Here is a 23,544-nt window from a genome sequence, read left to right as displayed (position 1 = left end):
TTTTTAAGTCTGTTAAAAAAAACTTTAAGCAGAATATGTTGTATTAGAGATTAGAAATATGATAAAGTACAAAGAAAAGCATTATAATGATTAGGGAATTGAGATCTAAGAAGTTTTATGACTGTTAATCTCTTGGAGGACTGGGAACCCTTGATCAGCTCAAGGGGTAAAGAAATTTCAAAGAGGAAGGATATAATCTAATCCTTAATTATTCAGAAAAGCATGAGGTGAAGTTTTTTTTAAAAAAAAAAAAAAAGGCAGAAATCAAATGACCCAGGAGCACTGGTGAAGAGCTCGGCTCCTAACTGAAAAGTCGTCAGTTGGAACCCACCAGCTACTGCTCCATGGGAGAAAGATGTAGCAGCCTGCTTCCTTCTGTAAAGATTTACAGCCTTGGAAACCCTATAGGGCAGTTATACTCTGTTCTATAGGGTCACTGTGAATCAGAATCAACTCCATGGCAGTAGGTTTGGTTTGGTTTTTTTGGTATGTGGTGCAATGGTTAATCACTTGGCTGCGAGCCAAGAGTTTGGTGGTTCGAAACCACTCAGTGGCTCCCTAGGAGAAAAGACTTGGCCATCTGCTTCAGTAAAGATATATAGCCTAGGAAGCCCCATGGGGCAGTTCTGCTCTGTCCTATAGGGTTGCTATGAGTCAGAATCGACTCCAGGCACACAGTAACAACATGTAGTTCTAAACCAGACAGATCCGTATCACAGTTACCGTATTTTTTTTTTATTAACTTTTATTGAGCTTCAAGTGAAAGTTTACAAATCAAGTCAGACTGTCACATATAAGTTTATATACGCCTTACTCTGTACTCCCACTTGCTCTCCCCCTAATGAGTCAGCCCTTCCAGTCTCTCCTTTCGTGACAATTTTGCCAGCTTCCAACTCTCTCTATCCTCCCATCCCCCCTCCAGACAGGAGATGCCAACACAGTCTCAAGTGTCCACCTGATATAATTAGCTCACTCTTCATCAGCATCTCTCTCCTACCCACTGTCCAGTCCCTTTCATGTCTGATGAGTTGTCTTTGGGGATGGTTCCTGTCCTGGGCCAACAGAAGGTTTGGGGACCATGACCGCCGGGATTCCTCTAGTCTCAGTCAGACCATTAAGTCTGGTCTTTTTGTGAGAATTTGGGGTCTGCATTCCACTGATCTCCTGCTCCCTCAGGGGTTCTCTGTTGTGCTCCCTGTCAGGGCAATCATCGGTTGTGGCCGGGCATGCAGATAACATGCACCTTCTACATTTGTTTGCCAATGGGGCCCTCCCCCCAGGAGGTATTTCAGTAAGTGCCGCTATGCCAGTTTTTTTACATGTTGCTGTGAAAAAATTAGCATAGCACACTTAATGGGGGTGAGGCCCAGTTAGCAAACAAATGTTAAAGGCACACGTTATTTGCATAGAAATACAGTTCTTGAGTGTTTTCAAAATTCATAGACTCAGACCCTACCTACCTCGGACATACAAAGCAGAATTTCCAGAGATGAGGCTGCCAAACAGGTGGATTTTAGGAAAAGTTCTACAGCAAATTTGGATGAAGATTTTTCTAGTTGATAATGTCTGACCTAAGCTATGAATAAATTAAAATTTTGAGGCCTTTTAACAAATTTTGAGAGGTGGAGAAGATCTAAAGGTAAACGGGCCTTTCAAATAGAAGAAATTTAGGTGAGTTTGAATCTTTCGCCAGACTTTGGACAAGAATATAATTGAGGAAGTGGGTAGAAGTGCCAGAGGACTTTCCTAATTGATGGACATTGTTAAGCAAATTAGAGAAATTAAGACTTATATAATGATCTGTCACTTGTCTGGAATGCTATGTCTTTGATAATGAAGAAAACTATTTTTAGTACACTTTTCACTTGTACTGAGCAACAGTTTCCATCAGGTGGCAGTAAAGATAAATCTGAGGAAGGCAGCTCGAGAGGGCAGAGCCACTAGCAGGAGGTTAACCATAGACCCTTTCTCAAAATAATGTTTTTAAATGTATAAAACAAAATACATAGTAATACATATTTCCTTAAGATGCATTAAATAAAACCTAGCAATGGGTCTAATAAATCTGAAAACCAAACCCGTTGTTGTTGAGTTGATTCCAACTCATAGGGACCCTATAGGGCAGGGTAGAACTGCCCCATAGGGTTTCTAAGGAGTTGCTGGTGGATTGCAACTGCTGAACTTTTGATTAGCAGCCAAGCTTTTAACCACTGTACCACCAGGACTCCATAGGTCTATTCCCAAACCAAACCCATTGCCGTCGAGTCGATTCCGACTCACAGTGACCCTATAGGGCAGGGCAGAACTGCCCCATACGGTTTCCAAGGAACGGCTGGTGGATTTGAACTGCCAACCTTTTGGTTAGCAGCCATATCTCGCCATAGCTCTTAACCACTACGTCACCAGAGCTCTAAAGGTCTATTAAAAAAAAAAAAAAAAAGGTCTATTAGCTACCATAATTTCGAAGTAGTGGTGATTGTGAATATTTTGAGATATCTGCAATTGTAATGTGTTATGAAAATACCTGATTTCTGTTGATGACTAAATCTGAGGTATTGCTAATACTATTGTGGTTTGTTGCCTACATTCATTTTTTTTTAAAATATTCATTTTGAGTGAGAGGTTAGAAAGACATTTTCCCCAACCAAGTTTATAGATCACATAAATTCTATTCACAGACCCCCAAAGGGACCCTGAGTTAAGAATCTCTGTGCCATGGACAACTAGATAAGGGTCATGTGTAGTAATTACTTATGATCTGGTTGTTTTTTAATACATTTGGTGATGGAGTCACATACTGTTATGTAACACTTTGTAAAAGAAAATGTTTCTGAAAAGATAGGTGTTAGACAAATTGTTATATTAAAACCTATTTCTCCACTTTATTTTCACTATAAACTGGAAATTAAATTCCTCTGTGGGTGGAAGAAAGCGACTTCCAGATGTAATAAAATCATTTTAAAGTGAATCAAATTTTGAAAAACCTTTAAAATAAAAACAAGTTTCTAAAAACATTTTTAATATTATGTTATAAAATAACTATAAAGTTGTTCCTTGCCTACTTGCCATACACAAGGTATTGTGAATTATCATATTTTATACTTAAAATAATTGCAGCTGTTATTACTTTAACCCCCATTTTAAAGCATAGCCAGGGTTGTGTTGGGGTTAGACAGACCTGGATTCAGCCCTGGATATACCACTTACCAGCTAAGTGACATCAGTCAAGTTAACCTCTCCAAAGTAAGATTTTCTTATCTATAATACAAGGATAATATAAAAATAACATCTACTTCATGGAGTGGTATTGTGAGATAATGCATGAAAATAACTTAGAATGGTATCTGGCACACAGTAAGCTTATCAGCATCACCATTGAGCCACACATTGCCAAAATCCAGGAGTCAGTTCTCAATCTCCATTTTAAGCCATCCATCAGTACCCCCTTGTTGAAACAATTTCCATACTTGGCCTGTGGGTATCACTTGCTCTTGGTTCTCTTACCTCACTGACTGGCTGTTCCTTCTCTGTCTTCTGTTACATCTTCCTAATCTTATTGACTTGAAAATATTGGAGTGCTTAAAGGGCTAATTCCCTGAACCTGTTCTCTGACTCCCTAGATGATCTCACCTAGTCCCATAGTTAAATGACATATAGGCAAGGTCAGTGACATTTATGAACCAGCGCAGACCTAACCTCTGCCCTGTCCAGACTCACATTTCCAGCTGCCACAACTAACAACAACTCAACATGTGTACTTGGATATCTAGTAAGCAATTCAAATTTAATACCCTCAAAACTTAACACTTCATTTGCCTTCCTGCTCCCAAAATTTTCCCTATCGCAGTGAATGTCAGCTCCATGTTTTCAGTTTCTCAAGTTAAAGAGTCTCTCACACCACATAATCCATTTAAGAAAGTCTTTCCATTCTACCTTCAAAAGTTATCCATAATGCAAGCCCTTTTCACCACTTCCACTGCTACTGCCTAATTAAAGTCATAGTATCTCTCTCCTGGAGTATTGCTGGTAGCTTCCTAACTGGTCCCTGCTTCCACCCTTGTTCCCCTGTAGTCTCTTTCTCCCCATAGCCAAGAGTGATCTTTTTAAAAACATAAGATCATATCACTCCTCTGCTCAAAACTCCAGTGTCATCTCATCTCACCTAAAATAAAATCCAAAGTCCTTACCATGGCCAATGTGAACTAGCTTTCTACTTTCTTTCAGATCACATGTCCTATCACTCTCTCGCCACACCACCACCACAACCACCATTATTTTATCTGCTCTGTTTCAGCCATATTGGCTACCTTGCAGTTCCTCAGATAGCCTGTTACATTACACTTGCCATCTGCTCATCTCGTAAGGCATTTCTCTCAGATATCTACCGGGCCTTCACTTCTTTGCTCGAATATCACCTTTCCAGAAAGGTTTTCCCTTGCCACCTATTTAAAATTGTAAATCACCCAAGCACTCCATATGCCCCCTCTTTATTTTTCTATATCGCACTTACCACCATCTGATATATATTTTAACTTATTTTCTGTCTCACCCAACTAGAACGTTATGTTCATGTTAACAGGAATTTTTATGTTTTGTTCACTGTTCTGTTTCCAGTACCAACTAAAAATTTTTTAAACGAATGACTAATTTTTTTTTTTTTTTTCATTTTAATACTTTATCAGGTGCTACACAGTTTATACCTGACCCCAAGCTCATGGATCACGGGCAGTCCCATCCAGAAGATGTAGATATGTACAGCACTAGAAGCTGAGATAGACTGCATAGAGAACTACGAGATGTGTGAAGATGCAAATAATGATGAAAAAAATCATGTAATGGGTAAACTGTGATACATAGAGTATAACCTAAATCAAGTGTTTTCCCCTTACGTTCTGCAATGTAGAGTTTGATCAGTCACGTCAGTGATAATAAACTGAATGCAATCCAGGCAGTATTAAATGATTAGTGAGGAGACAGTGGTAGAAGTACTAGGATGCATTTGGTGACTTTTAAGAATATTTATAAGAGACCAAAATGGAATAAAAACATGAACACTGATGAGGCTAAAATCTGAAAATATGTACATATATCTACACAAACATATCTGCTCTAGCTTTTCCAAATTAGTGTCAGCGAAATTAGAATGATGTGTGGAAGGCCATCCCCTTGCCTTTTTTTTGCATTTTCCAGAGCTGGAATAAAATATGCATATTTTTTGGCGCTTGTGCTTGGTTTCGTCTCTTTTATTAACGTTAACTTCCCATAAATGTCCAAAAACACCTCTAATTCTTTAAAATGCCAATATGCTATGCAGGATCCCCAGTGCTGTTTAGCAGTTTGGTTTTTTTTTGTTGTTGTTGTTTTTTTACTGGTTCTTAGGTAGTTTCCTATTCTATTCCCCTGGAGAGTTATTACGGATGGATCTTTGTTCTCAAGCCTCCTATACCTGCCAAAGATGACTATTTTTTCTGTTTCATAGAGGGAAAAAAAAGTCATTAAGTGTGACCTCATCTTCTTTCCATCCACCTTCAAGAATTATCTCTTTTCAGCCATGCAGCCCCCTTTTTTAAAGTGAATGCCTCTATTTGTGTTCCTGATTTCATTCCGTCCCATTTTTTCTAGGACCATACTCCATTTTGTTTTGTCTTCACTTTTGGTTTCTCCCCTTCTTTCTTTTCCTCGACCTCTAAATAACTTCAGGTCTTCTGTATCCAAAAACAAGAGAAAAATAACCTTTCCTTAACCCTTGCTTCTTCCACTCGAGCTATCTTTTGTCTCCTCTTCCTATGATTGCCATACTTCTCTAAAAAGTAATTGTCATTTTCTTACTTCCTCACTTGCAGTTCCTCTTTCACTTGTAGTACCATACCATGCCCCTATACTTATTTGAATTTTCGGTAATTATTGACTCTTGACTACTCCCTCCTTGAAACACACTCCTCCCTTTGCTCTCTGTTATTATTGTTTCTTTTGTCATTCATTCTTCTTCCCTCGCCCCTGTTCCTTAAATGCTGAGGCTGCTTATGTTGCATCCCTAGGCCTCTTTTCTCATTCTACATTATCTCTCTCATTTTCAGTCCACACACACCAGTTGGCTTCAGCCACCATTTCTGTGACATTATTATTTATATTCCCAGCTCCCTTATTTCTCCAGAGCTGTAAACCTGTATTTCTGATTGTTATATCCACCTTACATCCCCTATATATCCCAAAGTCCGTATGCCTAAAACTAAATTATCTTTACATCTCTTCATTTCTATATATAATATATATATGATGAGTATATATAATGGATAATCTGTTTTGTTTTCTGTCACTTGAGAATGTGTTCTGCTTGCAAGTAACAGAAAATCAGTTTACACTGCCTTAAACAAATAAGGGTCTATTAAAATCCTGGCTCGTTGCTGCCATAAAGAATCTAGATTTTTTCTCTCTTTCCATTCTGCTCTCTTTAGCACGTTGATATGTCACCTTATTGTCCTAAGATGGCTGCTGTACCTCCAGGGAGAGCACACACGTTCAAGGTAGGAAGGAAGGGTGGGGGAAAGATGCACCAGCTGCTTCTGGCCTATCAGAAAATTAAATGCTATCTGAGAACCCCCTCAGAAGACTTGTGTCTATATCTCAACCATAACCTTTCACATAGCCACGTTTAGCTCAAGGAGGATTGGGAAATTACATTTTTTCTATACTGAAGAAGGCAAGGGACAAGGGGCTGTGAATGGGTGTTAAGTTTAACATGCAGTATCTGCTACCCTATTTTTATAGCCCATCTCCTGTCTTACTGTTGCCATAATAGTTATCTTTCTGAAATCTTTAATGGCTCATCATTGGCTACATAATCAAATCAGAACTCCTTAGCATGACATTACAAGGCCCTTCATATCTGATCCCAACTCACCTTTCTAGTCCTATCTTCCCTGTCCCCACCCCACCCTAGTATCAATGTAATAAGTGACAGACCACTTATTTGTTGAACATGCTTTGCTCTTCTATGCCTCTTTTTCTCTGCCTATGCTGGTGTCTCTTCTTGGAATACTCTTCTTTCTCATCCTGCTCCATAGTCCAACCTCCTACCTATCCTCCAAATCCAATTCCAGTGCCACTTTTCTCAATTATCCCAGGTAGAATTTAGGTGCTCTTTCTGTTCCCTTGCAGTGGGTATTTATAGCTATGATAGCCAACACAATTTATTATAATTAATATTTCCTCACAGATCAGGCTCCTTGCAGGTGTGACTGAGTCATCTGTGTAGTCTCTGCCCATGATAATACCTGGTACATAGTAGGAATTCATATGTTCTGCCATGTGGCTGGCACCACAAAATCCAAAGATAGTTATAATTCTACCAAAGGGCATATACTCTGTTAGGAAGGATAGAAACATCTATACAAATACAGTGTGGTATGTGGTATCTGCTCTAAGGTAAGTACAACCAAAAAGCTTATAGATGTTCAGAGACGGAATGCAGTTCTAGGACAATGTCAAAGAAGCAGTGGTGCTTGAGCTGCTCAAGGTGGGCAATCAGTTCCCTTACTAGTTTTTGACAAGAAAGCTCTTCAGAATTCAGCTTAAGTATTTGAAATGAATCTTTAGTACCTCAGATTGTTAACAATCAAATACACCCAATATTTCATCACATCTGAGATACTATTAGGATCCCTGGTGGCGCAGTGGTGAAGTGCTCGGCTGCTAACCTAAAGGTCAGCCGTTCGAGCCCAGCAGCTGCTCTGCAGGAGAAAGATGTGGCAGTTTGCTTCCATAAGGATTTACGGTCTTGGAAACCCTATGGGGGCAGTTCTACTTGTCCTATAGGGTCGTTATGAGTCAGAATCGACTCAACGGCAGTGGGTTCTAAGATGCTACTATTTACCTCTAAGAGAGAAAAGGCTGCCAGTTGATCATTATGCTTACCCCGATTTCAGATGTTAAAATGTGGGGAAAAAAATCTTAAATTTGATGAAATACGGCAAGTAAAAAAAAGCTTAAAGTCAAGTATAAGTGATTTTTGACTTACCTGCTCATTTGGGTTATCAGCAGTGCTCCTAGCCATGAGTATATGATTTGGGATAATAGGGAGTTGACCGTAGCTGCAAAATCTACTTCAGAGTAAAAGATCTACTCCAACCAGACTGTTATCATCATTTGTATTGTACAACATTCAAAGCCAAACTGTCGTTGAACTCAGGTGACATTCAGATGTTGAGCCTGTGTTGGGATGTGTTGTTACGCATCCTTCTTCATTCTTCCCCTGCCATTTCCATGAGTTCTTCTCTATTAAATCTGAACAGGTGCCAGCCCTCCTCAGAGGAAAGGTCTAAAGCCCCCCGATGAGTATAGTAGTCAATAGAAGCCTGGTTCCAAATAACGACAAGGAGGTGCATGCAGTTGCACTGGCTTCTGATGGCTATCTGTTTAAAACCAAACAAAAAACTCTTATCAGCAAGTATAGTCTTCATTAACACATTTATTTCATTGAAAGTCTACTATATGTGAGGTGGTTTGTGTACAAAATACTTCAAAATCATTTTCTCTTGGATTTTTTTATAGCTGTAAAAATAAAAAACCCTCACTGTTGCGAGCTTTAAAATCTCTCTCGAGTCCAAAACTGGTTTGCAAAGTCCGCTCATTGGTTTTTCTGTTGACTGTTTTTTTCTTTATGCTACAGAAAATGTTTACCTAAGAGAACACATGTTTTTGTATGTATTTCTAGAACTCACAAGGGTCTAGCTTTTACACTATTTTCCAAGTCATACTGTGGACCTATTTTATGGGCGAAATTGCCTTCTAATCTCCCTCATGCTTGCGTCTTTCTGCTTTACAGCAAAAAATATATCATGTGGTTGTGGATTATATACAAATCAGTTTTTTATTAAATGTAACTCAAATATAACCTATATGAGTATCTGATTTGGAAAAACCAGTTTAATTTGAATAAAATATTAAAGTATATTTTGGGGTTATGTCAGATAATGAGATTAATTATCTAATTAAATAATAATATTTGGTGATGAAATTGAGTATCATTACTAATTGTAAAACATACCTGACTTAGCCTCTTCAGCATTTCAGCTCCGATACCTAGGCCTTTTGAATAGGTAATGCAAAGTGAAAACAGCAAGTTAAAAAAACTCCCTTAACACAAGTTATTTGCTTTAGTTTAAAATAAAAGAGCTCTGTATCTAGTTATTACATATTACACATATCTAGTTATTACATATTACACGTGTTGAAACATCTCATGAATATTTTTCATTCTTTTTCTCATAATTGGAATGTGATTCCAAAGGCAGTGGAAAAGAGTTTGCGGTATATTTTAAATATTAGTGAATAGGAAATGAGTTTTTGTCACTATCATCTTATGACAGGGTATATTTCATATTTACTTCTAGTCAAACAAACCCAGAATGTCAAAGCATTTCTTAAAGATAAAAGTATAGCTATGGTAACTTTGCTTATTCCAGCCCTAATGGGAACTAATAAAAAAATATTTTGTAATCAGTGGCTGGGTCTTCACCACATGCAAGGATAACTAGGATAGTATCAGATTTATGAAACAGAAATGAGTTACATAAGCTAACTTTAAATACCACATTTATACTAAACTGTTGTCTATAATCCTTAACATTAAAATATACTGTTTTGATTTTTAAAGTATTTATAAGTAATACTAAATGTATTTTGACCTCGATAAGCTCGTATGACATAAAAGTCCTCCAGGTGAAGTAACTTGCCAATCCAGGGGTCGTATGCAAAGTAGTACATGGCAAATCCAATGGTCACTGTGTCTAAAAGAGGGAAGAGAAGGTAGGTATAAAGAGGTTAATGCTTTGAATCGTAGAAAGTATTTTCCCCCAAAGTGGAACATCTTTGTTTTCTTTTTTAAACAATTAAGGTAATAAAAGGTCACTGGACAAAATTTCAAATACTAGAAATATATTAAGTAGAAGGTATAAGTCCCTTATAATACAACTTTGAAGAGGCAGAACCTCTTAAGAGTGTGGAGTGTATTTTTCCCATGCATATGTAAACATAGGTACATATCACACACTTAAAAAAAACTGGTTTTATACTCTTAAACTCTTCTCCTTGCTTAATAGCCACTATATGCTATCAAACTGTACTTTGTTCGCACAGTGGTACATATCACACACTTAAAAAAAACTGGTTTTATACTCTTAAACTCTTCTCCTTGCTTAATAGCCACTATATGCTATCAAACTGTACTTTGTTCGCACAGTGGGGAAAATATACCCTAGATTAAACTGGAGAAAGAAATTCTTTACCTGATGGTTTATGTTGATTTTGTACTTCTGCAATCAGGCAGTAGAAAAGGGGATTGTTCCCAAAGCCATCCCTGAGTAAATCTGAAATATCAATTCGCATACAGTATGTCAAAAAGGTTACAGTAATAGGTAAGAGTAGAGCATTAGTTCATCAAATATCTCACTTGCCTCTTGTCATGGATTGAATTATGTCCCCCCAAAAATGTGTATATCAATTTGGCTGGGCCATGGTTTCTAGTACTGTGTGGCTGTCCTCCATTTTGTGATTGTAATTTTATGTTAAAGAGGATCAGGGTGGGATTGTAATACCCTTAAAAAAAAAAAAAAGTCATATTCCTGATCCAATGTAAAGGGAGTTTCCCTGGGGTGTGGCCTGTACCATCTTTTATCTCTCAAGAGATAAAAAGGAAGGGGAAGCAAGCAGAGAGTTGGGGACCTCATACCACCAAGAAAGCAGTGTGGGGAGCAGAGCGTGTCCTCTGGACCTGGGGTCCCTGTGCAGAGAAGCTCCTAGTTTGGGGGAAGATTGATGAGAAGGCCTACAGAGAGAGAAAGGCTTCCTCTGGAGCTGACACCCTGATTTTGGACTTTTAGCCTACTTTTATTTTACTGTGAGAAAATAAACTTCTCTTTGTTAAAGCCATCTACCTGCGGTATTTCTGATACAGCAGCATTAGATAGCTAAGACACGCTACACTAGAACAGAAGGACTTTTTTTTGTAATAATTTTTATTGTGCTTTAAGTGAAAGTTTACAAATCAAGTCAGTCTGTCACACATAAGCCTATATACACCTTACTACATACCCCCATTTACTCTCCCCCTAATGAGTCAGCCCGCTCCCTCCCTCCAGTCTCTCCTTTCGTGACCGTTTTGCCAGTTTCTAACCCTCTCTACCCTCCCATCTCCCCTCCAGACAGGAGACGCCAACACGGTCTCAAGTGTCCACCCGATACAAGTAGCTCACTCTTCATCAGCATCTCTCTCCAACCCATTGTCCAGTCCCTTCCATGTCTGATGAGTTGTCTTCGGGAATGGTTCTTGTCCTGGGCCAACAGAAGGATGGGGACCATGACCTCCGGGATTCTTCTAGTCTCAGTCACACCATTAAGTCTGGTCTTTTTATGAGAATTTAGGATCTGCATCCCACTGTTCTCCTGCTCCCTCAGGGGTTCTCTGTTGTGCTCCCTGTCAGGGCAGTCATCGGTTGTGGCCGGGCACCATCTAGTTCTTCTGGTCTCCGGATGATGTAAGTCTCTAGTTCATGTGGCCCTTTCTATCTCTTGGGCTCATAGTTATCGTGTGACCTTGTTTTTCTTCATTCTCCTTTGCTCCAGGTGGGTTGAGACCAATTGATGCATCTCAGATGGCCGCTTGTTAGCATTTAAGACCCCAGACGCCACACTTCAAAGTGGGATGTAGAATGTTTTCATAATAGAATGTATTTTTGCCAATTGACTTAGAAGTCCCCTTAAGCCATAGTCCCCAAACCCCCACCCTTCCTCCGCTGACCTTTGAAGCATTCAGTTTATCCCGGAAACGTCTTTGCTTTTGGTCCATTCCAGTTGAGCTGACCTTCCGTGTATTAAGTATTGTCCTTCCCTTCACCTGAAGAAGTTCTTATCTACTAACCCTCTCCCACCCTCCCTCCCCTCCCCCCGTAACCACAAAAGAATGTGTTCTTCTCAGTTTATACTATTTCTCAAGATTTTCTAATAGTGATCTTATACAATATTTGTCCTTTTGCCTCTGACTAATTTTTTTTAATTTCACTCAGCATAATGCCTTCCAGGTTCCTCCATGTTATGAAATGTTTCAAAGATTCCTCACTGTTCTTTATCAATGCGTAGTTTTCCATTGTGTGAACATACCATAATTTATTTAACCATTCATCCATTGATGGACACCTTGGTTGCTTCCAGCTTTCTGCTATTGTAAACAGAGCTGCAATAAACATGGGTGTGCATATATCTGTTCATGTGAAGGCTCTTATTTCTCTAGGGTATATTCCAAGGAGTGGGATTTCTGGGTTGTATGGTAGTTCTATTTCTAACTGTTTAAGATAACGCCAGATAGATTTCCAAAGTGATTGTACCATTTTACATTCCCACCAGCAGTGTATAAGAGTTCCAATCTCTCCGCAGCCTCTCCAACATTTATTATTTTGTGTTTTTTGGATGAATGCCAGCCTTGTTAGAGTGAGATGGAATCTCATCGTAGTTGTAATTTGCATTTCTCTAATGGCTACTGATCGAGAGCATTTTCTCATGTATCTGTTAGCTGCCTGAATATCTTCTTTAGTGAAGTGTGTGTTCATATCCTTTGCCCACTTTTTGATTGGGTTGTTTGTCTTTTTGTGGTTGAGTTTTAACAGAATCATACAGATTTTAGAGATCAGGTGCTGGTCGGAGATGTCATAGCTGAAAATTGTTTCCGAATCTGTAGGTGGTCTTTTTACTCTTTTGGTGAAGTCTTTAGATGAGCATAGGTGTTCGATTTTTAGGAGCTCCCAGTTATCTGGTTTCTCTTCGTCATTTATAGTAATGTTTTGAATTCTGTTTATGCCTTGTATTAGGGCTCCTAAGGTTGTCCCTATTTTTTCTTCCATGGTCTTTATAGTTTTTGTCTTTATGTTTAGGTCTTTGATCCACTTGGAGTTAGTTTTTGTGCATGGTGTGAGGTATGGGTCCTGTTTCATTTTTTTGCAAGTGGATATCCAGTTATGCCAGCACCATTTGTTAAAAAGACTATCTTTTTCCCCAGTTAACTGACACTGGGCCTTTGTCAAATATCAGCTGCTCATATGTGGATGGATTTATATCTGGGTTCTCAATTCTGTTCCATTGGTCAATGTGCCTGTTGTTGTACCAGTACCAGGCTGTTTTGACTACTGTGGCTGTATAATAGGTTCTAAAATCAGGTAGAGTGAGGCCTCCCATTTTGTTCTTCTTTTTCAGTAATGCTTTACTTATCCGAGGCTTCTTTCCCTTCCATATGAAGTTGGTAATTTGTTTCTCCATCACATTAAAAAATGTCATTGGAATTTGGATGGGAAGTGCATTGTATGTATAGATGGCTTTTGGTAGAACAGACATTTTTACTATGTTAAGTCTTCCTATCCATGAGCAAGGTATGTTTTTCCATTTAAGTAGGTCCTTTTTTTTTTTTTTAGTTTCTTGCAGTAGTACTTTGTAGTTTTCTTTGTATAGGTCTTTTACATCTTTGGTAAGATTTATTCCTAAGTATTTTACCTTCTTGGGGGCTACTGTGAATGGTATTGATTTGGTGATTTCCTCTTCGATGTTCTTTTTGTTGGTGTAGAGGAATCCAAGTGATTTTTGTATGTTTATCTTATAACCTGAGACTCTGCCAAACTCTTCTATTAGTTTTAGTTGTTTTCTGGAGGATTCCTTAGGGTTTTCTGTGTATAAGATCATGTCATCTGCAAATAGAGATAATTTTACTTCTTCCTTGCCAATCTGGATGCCCTTCATTTCTTTGTCTAGCCTAATTGCTCTGGCTAGGACCTCTAGCACAATGTTGAATAAGAGTGGCGATAAAGAGCATCCTTGTCTGGTTCCCGTTCTCAAGGGAAATGCTTTCAGGGTCTCTCCATTTAGAATGATGCTGGCTGTTGGCTTTGTATAGGTGCCCTTTATTATGTTGAGGACTTTTCCTTCAATTCCTATTTTGCTGAGAGTTTTTATCATAAATGGGTGTTGGACTTTGTCAAATGCCTTTTCTGCATCAATTGATAAGATCATGTGGCTTTTGTCTTTTGTTTTTTTTATATGGTGGATTACATTAATGGTTTTTCTAATATTAAACTTTGTTTTTTTTTTTTTTTTTTTGCATACCTGGTATAAATCCCACTTGATCGTGGTGGATTATTTTTTTGATACGTTGTTGAATTCTATTGGCTAGAATTTTGTTGAGGATTTTTGCATCTATGTTCATGAGGGATATAGGTCTGTAATTTTCTTTTTTTGTGATGTCTTTACCTGCTTTTGGTATCAGGGATAATGGTGGCTTCATAGAATGAGTTATGTAGTATTCTACCATTTTCTATGCTTTGAAATACCTTTAGTAGTAGCGGTGTTAACTCTTCTCTGAAAGTTTGGTAGAACTCTGCAGTGAAGCCGTCCGGGCCAGGGCTTTTTTTTCGTTGGGAGTTTTTTTGATTACCTTTTCAATCTCTTTTTTTGTTATGGGTCTATTTAGTTGTTCTACTTCTGATTGTGTTAGTTTAGGTAGGTAGTGTTTTTCTAGGAATTCATCCATTTCTTCTAGGTTCGCAAATTTGTTAGAGTACAATTTTTCATAATAATCTGGTATGATTCTTTTAATTTCAGTTGGGTCTGTTGTGATATGGCCCATCTCATTTCTTATTTGGGTTATTTGTTTCCTTTCCTGTATTTCTTTAGTCAGTCTGGCCAGTGGTTTATCAATTTTGTAAATTTTTTCAAAGAACAAGCTTTTGGCTTTGTTAATTCTTTCAATTGTTTTTCTGTTCTCTAATTCATTTAGTTCAGCTCTAATTTTTATTATTTGTTTTCTTCTGGTGCCTGATGGGATTTTTTTGTTGCTCACTTTCTATTTGTCAAGTCGTAGGGACAGTTCTCTGATTTTGGCTCTTTCTTCTTTTTGTATGTGTGCATTTATCGATATAAATTGACCTCTGAGCACTGCTTTTGCTGTGTCCCAGAGGTTTTGATAGGAAGTGTTTTCATTCTCGTTGCATTCTATGAATTTCTTCATTCCCTCCGTAATGTCTTCTATAACCCAGTCTTTTTTGAGCAGGGTATTGTTCAGTTTCCAAGTATTTGATTTCTTTTTCCTAATTTTTCTGTTATTGATTTCCACTTTTATGGCCTTGTGGTCTGAGAACATGCTTTGTAATATTTTGATGTTTTGGATTCTGCAAAGGTTTGTTTTATGACCTAATATGTGATCTATTCTAGAGAATGTTCCATGTGCAGTAGGAAAAAAAAGTATACTTTGCAGCTCTTGGGGGGAGCATTCTGTCTAATTCTATGAGGTCAAGTTGGTTGATTGTAGCAATTAGGTCTTCCGTGTCTCTATTGAGCTTCTTCCTGGAAGTCCTATCCAGAAGGACTTTTTAAGGTAAAAACAAAACTGAGATTATTATGAAATAACTTCAATTCAAAGATAATACTGAAGTCCTAAGGCAGGAAGATGGAGTACATGAAGCATTTTTTTTGTTGTTGTTGTTGTTTTAAGATTGTTATACATCACCCTGAGCAGTATTTTTCTAACTACAATGACATAATGACTTTATCTTAGTACAGTAATACTGTTTTAGTTTGAATACTGCTTTCATAGAGTGTCCGTTACTTTCAACTTTATATTTTTTAATGTTTCCATTAGGCCAATAAAACAGTTAACATTCTGGTGGTGTTATTATCAAGTGCAAGAACATACAGACTGTCATATGAGATGCTAATCCATGATCCACGTAGCTCAGGGTTCTATTTCTGACCAAGGCACCAAGATTGCTGTGTTAGGGCATGGCCCAAAAGACCCCACAAAACAGCCTTTCTTCTGAAGTTTGCTATGGATCTCTCGCCCAGTACTGTGGCAAAACCATTTATCTCTTTGGAAGAATGTTCTAAATTTTTTACAGAGAGTCATCCTTGCTCCTAATTTTCTAGGATCTAATAAATAACTTTCTTCGCCATGCATAATTTTATAGACTTTAATCAACTAAGTCTTCATCTTTCCTACCTAAAAAGTTCTAATTCATCATGAACTTCCTGTTCCTTTTGCCATCGGGTCAATTCCAACTCATGGCGACCCCATAGGGCAGAGCAGAACTGCCCCATAGAGCTTCCAAGGAGCACCTGGTGGATTCGAACTGCAGACATTTTGATTAGCAGCTGACCTCTTAACCATTGCGCCACCAGGGCTCAATGCATATGGATATTTTTAATGTCATGGTCTTTGTGTACCCAGGACAGTAGCGTCCACATATTCAAGTAAATATAGTACTGTGTGCATACATTATGCCATGTTTATTTTTCTACTTCTGAAAATACCACAGAACATCTTACCCATTTCTGTTACCGTCACTGCATCTAGCATGTTTTCATAAGCAGCCAGTTCCTGTCAAAGGAGAAAAAACTTTGAGTTTATGATTTAGTAACAAATTCTTAAGATGATAACGATTGGGAAGTTTTTATTGAGAATTTATTCACTTGTGATGTCCCTTGCAGTGCTAAAAGTGAGTCACACTTGACCCCCACCATCTACAAACTTAAATTTTAAAACAACACATTCAACAAAATAATATATATTTTTTTTGGGGATTAATTACTTTGATACCTCACTCATGAGGGTCAATTATCCAGTTACCTAGCCTTGAATACAACCAGAAACTTAAAAAGTAAAGCAAAAAGGATTTCTGAGCATTCAAAGTAGGTATCCTTAAGTCTATGTTTTGTAAAGTCCATAGACCTTACAGAAGAACCTGCCATGTGTTTGCCTGTCAGGTGTTTTTCCCAGTTTAACTTTAGACTTTGTTTATTTTGCTTTTTACTGTTATCTTTTTTTTTTTTATTTACATATTCAGATTAATCCTTTATGGTTTGGATCTCATGCTTGGAAAGGCAATCTCCACTTCCAGATTATTCTTAAATTCTTAATTGATTCATTTAAATTTTTTTGTGTAAGAAGTGAGGTGGAGTTTTATCTTCGTCTTCCTAATTGTCCTAACACCATTTATTGAATAACCCCTTTATTCACTAATTTGAAATGTCTCCTTTATTATATTCTAAATTCTGTTCCACTGATCTATCTCTGCACTTAAAACCATAGTATTTTAATTACTTATAGGTTAATAATATCTGGTAGGGATATCACTCTTTGGAACTTTTCTAGAAATGGTCACGTTTATAGTTCCAGGTGAAAATTTGGGGGTTTTTACTGAGAGTACATTAAATTTATAATGGAAAAAGCTGTTAAAATATATAAGGAAGACAAAAAGGGCCAGATTACGTAAAGCCTTGGTAAGAAATTTGGATTTTATTCTCAGTAAAATCAGAAGCCCAGTCGAGTCTTGAGAGCTTTGACTGCCATGTAGAGAACGCATTGGGTGGGGAGGACACAATTACTTTTGTCTTTACCTTCCCTCACACACTGTAAACTCCTTGAGGGCAGAGACTGTAATTTAATAATCTTTGTATCTTTTACAGTACTTAGCACTTGGCTTTTCCCCTAATATGCATTCAATGTTTGTACAATGAACAAAAATACAGTGTTAATACTACACAGCACTCGTCTGTGCATCTCCAATGATCCAGAACCACACTTCAGGAACCACCATAATAAATGTTGTAGTTGCCTAGCTATGCAATAAACCCTGGTGGCATAGTGGTTAAGTGCTACGGCTGCTAACCAAGAGGTCGGCAGTTCAAATCCGCCAGGCGCTCCTTGGAAACTCCATGGGGCAGTTCTACCGTGTCCTATTGGGTCGCTATGAGTCAGAATTGACTTGACAGCAGTGTTTTTTTTTTTTTTTTTTTAGCTATGCAATGACTAGATCCCAAAATAATGGTGTGGTTACAAATAGGATAGAACTGGTGTATACAAAGTATACTTGGAAGAATTTTTGTGGCAGGACAGTAAATAGAACCTGCAATATTTTCAGCTAGAGAATTACCACGATGCCAAACTCTAATAAACTGCTTTGCAAAAAGAGAATGTTTTATAACTTAGCAATGAACAGGAGATAGGACAAATGGAGAAGAACATAATGCCCAAAACTAATTAATCATTACATGCATATCTGTGGTGGACAGTAACTCAATTTTCTAGTATTTTTGTGGAGTCCTTGGGTGGTGCAAACGGTTATGCACTCGGCTGCTAACTGAAAGGATGTAGGTTTGAGTCCACCCAGACACACCTCAGAAGAAAGGCCTGGCGATTGACTTCTGAAAAATGAGCCATTGAAAACCTTATGGAACACAGTTCTACACTGACACACATGGAGTCGCTGTGAGTTGGAATCGACTTGATGGCAAATCATTTTTTTTTTTTTTTGGCACAGTGAATACTAGTTAAAATTACTCCCAAGAAACTTGTGGTGTATTTTCAGGCACATGAGACAAAAAGCAAAGTAAACGTGGTCAGAAACTCCACAGATACAGGTTCACTGGAGTAGGAGAGTCCGGTGATGTATTTTTCCCTTGATAATAACAATGGGCATTGTTTGGAAAGCTAGGAAACAAGTTTGTGCAGATAAAGAGATTCACTGTGGTTCAATAAAAAAATTATTAATTTCAAACCAGGTGTAAGATACTAGAGCTACAAAAAAAAAAAAATCTTCTAAATTATTTTCTACCACCTGGAAAATGTGGATCCGGAATGATTAGCATGTTGAGCAGAGTAGTTTGATTGATCATGTAATCACTTAGACTAATGCCAGCTGGAGAAATGATCTGGGAACTTGTGGGGATGGAACAGAATTGAAGCCATGGGAGGATATATAATCCAGTTCTTAAAGCTATGTAACCTGGCCTAACCAAAAAACCCAAACCCATTGCTGTCAAGTCGATTCCAACTCAGAACGACCCTATAGGACAAAGTAGAACTGTCCCCATAGGGTTTCCAAGGAGCAGCTGGTGAATTCAAAAAACCAAAAATAACAAACCCACTGCCTTCGAGTCGATTACCAACTCATAGTGACCCTATAGGACAGAGTAGAGTTGCCCTTATAGAGTTTCCAAGGAGCGCCTGGTGGATTCCAACCACCGACCTTTTGGTTAGCAGCCATAGCTCTTAACTACTATGCCACCAGGGTTTCCGGTGAGTTCAAACTGCCGACCTTTTGATTAGCAGCTGAGCTCTTAACCACTGTGCCACCTCATTTAAACAGATGAATTTTACTAGAAAACTTTGGTTATTTTTTTTCGGCCATTAAAACACATTCTCCAATCAAAGGGAACACAACTTTGGCTTAATTTAGAGATGATTTAGATATATTGGTGAGCAGATGGAAGATTTTCATTACAAAACTCTTATATAAGGTTTCCATATCTATAGTCTATGCCTTGTTTCAGTCATGTATTTACTACATAACGAGTGTGGGCTACTGCTTTAATATGGAATTGTTTAGGTTTTGCATCACATAAGCAATTGCCTTCAGTGCCACAGAACTTCAGCACAGTAACGATAGCTATTGAACTGATCCCTTTACTGAACTGGAATGATTTCCAACAAAGTGATTAAAATAAACATGTAAATCAGAAATGTTTAACTGTCATCCTTGGACCCTTGAGGGCTGTCTATGGATGGGCTTCGGGGATCAAGGAACATCGATCAGTGGATCATGGCAAATTTGTTGTGTATGAATATTGTTTTCTGGGCAGAGATTTATCAGCTTCTATAAATGGTTATAAGTGGGTGTTATATAAGAAGCAGTGAGCATCCCCAGCCCCCAAACTTACCATTAGTACCTGAAATTCTATCATCGGTGGGTCATTCAAGTTAAGCATTCCTTTTCTCTAAAATCTTTTTTTTTAAGTAAAAATTACCCCCAGGAGAGACAACACATTTGGTCCCTGAAACTTCCATGAAGTGGTTCCCCTCATGACCTTTTCAGCCCCCACTTATACACAAACACACGCATACATGAATGAAACTATGAATTCCAGAAGGTTGTATAACCAAAAACCAAACCAAACCTGTTGCTGTCAATTCCGACTCATGGTGACCCTATAGGACAGAGTAGAACTGCCCCATAGAGTTTCCATGGAGTGCCTGGTGGATCTGAACTGCCAACCTTTTGGTTAGCAGCCGTAGCACTTAACCATTACACCACCAGGGTTTCCAGAAGGTTGTATACACAGGTCATAATTTGCAGAGCCAGTATTCAAACCCAGCCTATGCCTCCCTTGCTCTCTTTTAGCCCTAAACTAATGCCATGAAGCTCCACAGAATTAAGGAGAGACTTACTTTAATCAGGCGCAGTATTTCAGGGCAGTCTCGAGCCTCTGCAGGTCTTATCCTGAAAGAACTCATGCATAGTTGCTTCATGCTTGCTTGGCTCGTGCCTGGTTGTTTCACGCCTGGTTGGTTTGTGTCAGGTAAGCTTGTGCTTGGTTGGTTCATGCCTGATTGACTACTGCCCGGTTGGCTCGTGCCTGCTTGGCTCTTTCGTGGTTTGCTCCTAACTAGTTGGTTCATACCAGATAGGCTCGTGCTGGGTTGGCTTATGCCTGGTTGACTCATGCCTCGTTGGCTTGTGCCCAGTTGGTTCTTACCAGGTAGGCTCATGCCCTGTTGACTCGTGCCCAGTTGGCTTGTGCCTGATTTGTTCATAGCAGGTATGCTGGTGTCTCGTTGGCTCATGCTTCCTTGGTTGGTGCCTAGTTGGTTCATACCAGTTAGGCTTGTGGTTGGTTGAGTCATGCCTGGTTGGCTCATGCTTCCTTGGCTCCTGCCTGGTTGGTTCATACCAGTTAGGCTTGTGCTCATGGCTGATTGGCTCATGTTTCGTTGACATGTGCCTGGTTTGCTTGTGCCTGGTTGGTTCATACCAGTTAAGCTGGTGCCTGATTGGCCCATGCCTCGTTGGCTCATACCGGGTTGGTTCATACCAGGTAGACTTGTACCTAGTTGACTTAGGCCTGGTTGGCTCATGCTTCGTTGGCTTGTGCCTGGTTGGTTCATAGCAGTTAGGCTTGTGCTCATGCCTGCTTGGCTCATGCTTCGTTGACTCGTGCCTGGTTGGCTAGTGCCTGGTTGGTTCATACCAGTTAAGCTGGTGCCTGATGGGCCCATGCCTCGTTGGCTCCTACCGGGTTGGTTCATATCAGGTAGGCTTGTACCTGACCGACTCTTGCCTAGTTGGCTCGTGCTTCTTTGGCTTGTGCCTGGTTGATTCATACCAGTTAGGCCTGTGCTTGTGCCTAGTTGGCTCATGCTTTGTTGACTCATGCCTGGTTTGCTAGTGCCTGGTTGGTTCATACCAGGTAAGCTGGTGCCTGATTGGCTCATACCTCCTTGGCTCATACCTGGTTGGTTCATACCAGGTAGGCTTGTACCTGGTTGATTCATACCTGGTTGGCTCATCCTTTGTTGGCTCATGCCTGGTTGATTCATACTAGCTAGGTTTGTGCTTGGTTGGCTCATGCCTGGTTGGTTGATGCCTCCTTGGCTCGTGCCTGGTTGGTTCATACCATTTTGGCTTGTACTCGTGCCTGGTTGGCTCATGCCTCGTTGACTTGTGCCTGGTTGGTTTTTAACAGGTAGGCTGGTGCCTGGTTGGCTCATGCTTCCTTGGCTTATACCTGATTGGCTCATACCAGTTAGGCTTGTGCATGGTTGGCTCATGCCTGGCTGGTTCTTGCCTCGTTGGTTCATAACAGTTAAGTTTGTATTCACATCTGCTTGGCTCGTGCCTCGTTGGCTCGTGCTGTCTTGGTTCATAGCGGGTAGGCTTGTACCTGGTTGGCTCATTCTTTGTTGACTCATACCTGGTTGATTCATACTAGCTAGGTTTGTGCTTGGTTGGCTCATGCCTGGTTGATTCATACCATTTTGGCTTGTGCTCATGCCTGGTTGGCTCATGCCTCCTTGACTCATGCCGGGTTGACTTGTGCCTGGTTAGTTCGTTACAGGTAGGCTTGCATCCGGTTGGCTGGTGCTTGGTTGGTTCATGTGTGGTTGATTTGTGCCTGGTTGGCTAATGACTAGTTGGTTTATGGCTGATTAGCCAAGGACTAGCTGCCAAGGACTGGTTGGGAGAGGACTCGTCCGCCGATGGCAGATTGGCAGAGGACTGTTTGGCCAATGACTGTCTAGATAGAACAGGAGCCCTTAACTACAGTGCTGTGGTGTGCGGCTGTCGCCTCTTCCCGGGTGTTCTCAACTTGATCTACACTTCGAGATACCCTTCCTTCAAGGTGAGAATGGGAGGAAAAAAGGAGGGTTACCAGAAGAGGGTTATAGATGCTGGCGGTTTGCTAGAGTTGACCTCACCGGCAATCACAGCTACAAACTTGGCTGAGTTTCAGGTTGTCATCTGTCCTTTCCCTGCCAACAGGCTGTAAGTGAGGGGAAGAAGAAAATGACCCTGGGGGAGTATTACCGCCTTACACCCTTGCTCAGTGGTTGCCTCATAGTGATGAAGTCACAATGCCCCCGTATATACGCGCATACGTGCTCCCCCACGTGGCGAGGGAGGGGCAAGGCAGGGCCGGCTTGGCCACGACTTCACTTCCTCTTCTCAAGGAGTTTAAGATAGTAAAGTAAGACACTGGACAGAGTCTCAGAGTTTAGGCCTAAGAGAGCCGGCTGTTTTAAGGAACCAATTCAAAGACACTGGCTTCAACCTTTCCCGCTTTACCTCCGTCGCAGTCCTCAAATACTGACTTCCTATTTCTACCGTGATTTCCACTTATCACACCTTTCCCATACAGGTAGAAACTAGAATGGTTTACAGAGTTGTCCCGATGAGGTGCTGAAGTTAAAAATAAACATAACTACAGCAACCATTAACTGAGTTCTTATATGACGCAGGATCAGTGGGAAGCACTTTGCATACAGTATCTCTTTCAATCCACACAGCAACTTTATTATCCCCAATTGTGAGGAAACTGGCTCAAAAGAATTGGTAACCTGCCCAAGGCCTCGTAACAGTTGGAAGAGAGCCTGAATTCAGAACTAGGTCTATCCAACTCCATTTCTAGGCTTTTTACTGCCTCCTACTCAGACTCTGATCATTCTCCTCTCCTTATCTGTGTGATCATGTTGCCCGCTTCTCCTCCCCCCCCCCTCCCGCGCAGAATTCCTTCTCCCATCAATTTCATCTGCTGGCTCATTTCCTCAGCAATGTATATTATGTAAGTGATGCTAATATTGTTTTGGATGGAGTGTCTTTTTGTTTGTTTTTAGTACACTAGAGAACTTGGTTGAAGTTTGAGGGCTTATACTGTGGTAAGGGCTTTACATATGCATTCTCATTTAATTCTCAAAGGATCCTGTGAAGTCTGTACTGTTGTTCCTCATCTTATCAATTAAAAAAAAAATCTCCACTTAGAAAGATTAACTAATTTGCCCAAATCTAGTAAATGTCAGAATGGGAGTGGGGTCCAAGGCCCATCCCATAGACCAAAGGGTTCAAATAAAACCAGAGAGCCCAATCATCCTCCAGCCTATGCTGGCTATAAATGGAACCCAGAGAGCTGTTATGGATTGAATTGTGTCCCCCCAAAATGTGTGTCAACTTGGCTAGGCCA

General features: G+C 39.7%; 2 protein-coding genes across 6 annotated transcripts in view; one reads left to right on the top strand and one right to left on the bottom strand.

The window, feature by feature from the left end:
* The window catches only part of APOOL (apolipoprotein O like), a 99,243-nt gene extending 94,045 nt beyond the window's left edge, over positions 1-5,198 (top strand). For all 5 annotated transcript variants that reach the window (XM_049873277.1, XM_049873276.1, XM_049873278.1 and 2 more), the window contains one exon: positions 4,683-5,198. In XM_049873277.1, coding sequence (XP_049729234.1) covers positions 4,683-4,771 — 89 coding nt within the window. In that variant the 3' untranslated portion in view covers positions 4,772-5,198. The remainder of the gene's footprint in view (positions 1-4,682) is intronic.
* Positions 5,199-8,240: 3,042 nt separating this feature from the next.
* Positions 8,241-21,733, bottom strand: SATL1 (spermidine/spermine N1-acetyl transferase like 1). The gene is made up of 6 exons (XM_049871454.1): positions 20,258-21,733; positions 16,357-16,408; positions 10,287-10,367; positions 9,687-9,788; positions 9,047-9,087; positions 8,241-8,411 (listed from the first exon to the last, which is right to left on the bottom strand). Exons 1-6 carry the CDS (start codon positions 21,731-21,733, stop codon positions 8,241-8,243), a joined length of 1,923 nt encoding a protein of 640 aa, XP_049727411.1.
* Between the last annotated feature and the right edge of the window lie 1,811 nt (positions 21,734-23,544).

Source organism: Elephas maximus, chromosome X (genome assembly GCF_024166365.1).
Source record: "Elephas maximus indicus isolate mEleMax1 chromosome X, mEleMax1 primary haplotype, whole genome shotgun sequence".
NCBI classification, from domain to species: Eukaryota; Metazoa; Chordata; class Mammalia; order Proboscidea; family Elephantidae; genus Elephas; species Elephas maximus.
Note: the sequence above shows the minus strand (reverse complement) of the source record. Positions and strands in the feature narration are given on the sequence as shown.